At 38.3% G+C, this 1,647-nt stretch overlaps 1 protein-coding gene across 1 annotated transcript in view; it reads left to right on the top strand.

The window, feature by feature from the left end:
• The window catches only part of LOC101858688 (extracellular serine/threonine protein kinase CeFam20), a gene marked incomplete at its 3' end in the record, with an annotated part of 2,598 nt that extends 2,012 nt beyond the window's left edge, over positions 1-586 (top strand). The window contains 1 exon segment of the mRNA XM_005113291.3: positions 460-586. Within this exon segment, the coding sequence (XP_005113348.2) occupies positions 460-586 (127 nt within the window).
• Positions 587-1,647: the final 1,061 nt, after the last annotated feature.

The following is a 1,647-nucleotide window of genomic DNA, read 5'->3' as shown; positions in this document are numbered from 1 at the left end:
TGCTCCCTGCTCTGGGCTCCTGACTTTTTCTGCAGCATTTGTTACTCCTTGGCTCCTTGTTACTGCTGCTGTCTTTCAGCCACCCCCCTGATCTTAGGGCAGGTGAGATCTAACACTTAGCCTTCTCAAATAAGGGCGAAAAATCTTGGAGGCCTCGTGTGCTAGTTATATATGCATGTTAAAGATCCCTTGGTGGTCCTAAAATCGATAAGATTAGGCTTCTGCAGCTACCCAGGCAAAATTCGAAATTTTTTACCACACTGAAAATGCTTTTAATGTGTCCCGCGTGCTCACGTCATGATCTTTATAATGCAGTTGCGAGCACCGTAAAACACATATATATATACCATCCATCCCCCCCCCCCAAAATCCCAACAAAAACTGCCCCATCTGACACTACCTGCCAGACTTTATGTGACATATTTAGTTCACTGGGTTTTTTTTTCCCCTTTATTTTAGGTCATCAAGTCCATGGTGGATCGATTCACGCCCTTACACTCCTACAAGATCCACGAGTCTCCATGGGATATTGCCGCCAGCTGGGTTGGCCCGCGTCAGATTCATCGTGAAAATGCTCCCCAACTAGGTAAGAACTTGATTTGTACATGCATGCATATATGTGTTACGTTTCATTCATTCTTCTTTTCTGCCTTTAATTTTTATAAATCATTTTAGATGTTGTGGAGATTTTGAAGGGAAGTTTTCTTGGGGTTCGGGACGTAGGGATTCAAGTGTTTCTACCTTGTCACTAACTGTGCGCTCATGGAGAATGTCAATATTTTCCTGTTAAACTGATTCTTGTTTTTAAACTGGCAATATCTTGCATAAAAATTTTTTTTTTGGGTTCTTTCTAGTTTGAAAGAGTTTCTTGATAGTGGATTTCTTAGTTTAGTTTAGAAAGAGTTTTACCGCACTCTCAATTGCACAAGGTCATATGAGCACGTGAGTAGGAGATTTCTGCTCTGATTTGTCAACCAAAGTTCTGTGTCCTCAATTGTCCATCCTCTGTTTTAGGCTCCCTCTATCTCTGTCTCTCTCTTTCTCTCTCCCTCTCTCGCTATCTCTCTCTTTTCTCTCTCTTTTCTCTGTCTATCTCTCTCTTTTTCTCTCTCTCATTCTCACTCGCTATTTCTTCAGTCTCACAGTCTGGCATACACATGGCATATATATCACAGTACATCATTTCCCCCAAAATATGGTTGCAAAGTGTTAATAAATCTTTTTCCCTTATCAAGAAAAGGACATTCAAATTACGACAAGTGTATAATTATGGAAGAGGTCAAGTGGCATGTTGAAGGGAGTAATAATATCCTTCTTATTTTTTGTTATTTGAAGAATTTTGCTTTTATCATAGAAATTATGCATTTAGTGTGGTTGATTTTTATTCATTTACTCAAAGTGGTTGTATAACTATTGTCGAAACAGTTCTTTGATATGACTGAATGAGGAGGTTTTTGGATTTTGTTGATAGTCTTGATATTCTCTCTCTATTTTTTTCCAATCTTTTTGTTGTTCAAGAGTCAGTTTATATGTCTTTTTTAGCAAAAATTAAAAATCAAATAACTTCACTGTGAAGTGATGCACAGTGGAAATGGTTCACTTACCATCATATTGACAGGATACAGAAAAGTATGGTAATATGATATA

The sequence above is a fragment of the Aplysia californica genome, unplaced genomic scaffold (assembly GCF_000002075.1).
Source record: "Aplysia californica isolate F4 #8 unplaced genomic scaffold, AplCal3.0 scaffold01850, whole genome shotgun sequence".
NCBI classification, from domain to species: domain Eukaryota; kingdom Metazoa; phylum Mollusca; class Gastropoda; order Aplysiida; family Aplysiidae; genus Aplysia; species Aplysia californica.
This window is presented reverse-complemented; position numbering and strand designations above follow the sequence as displayed.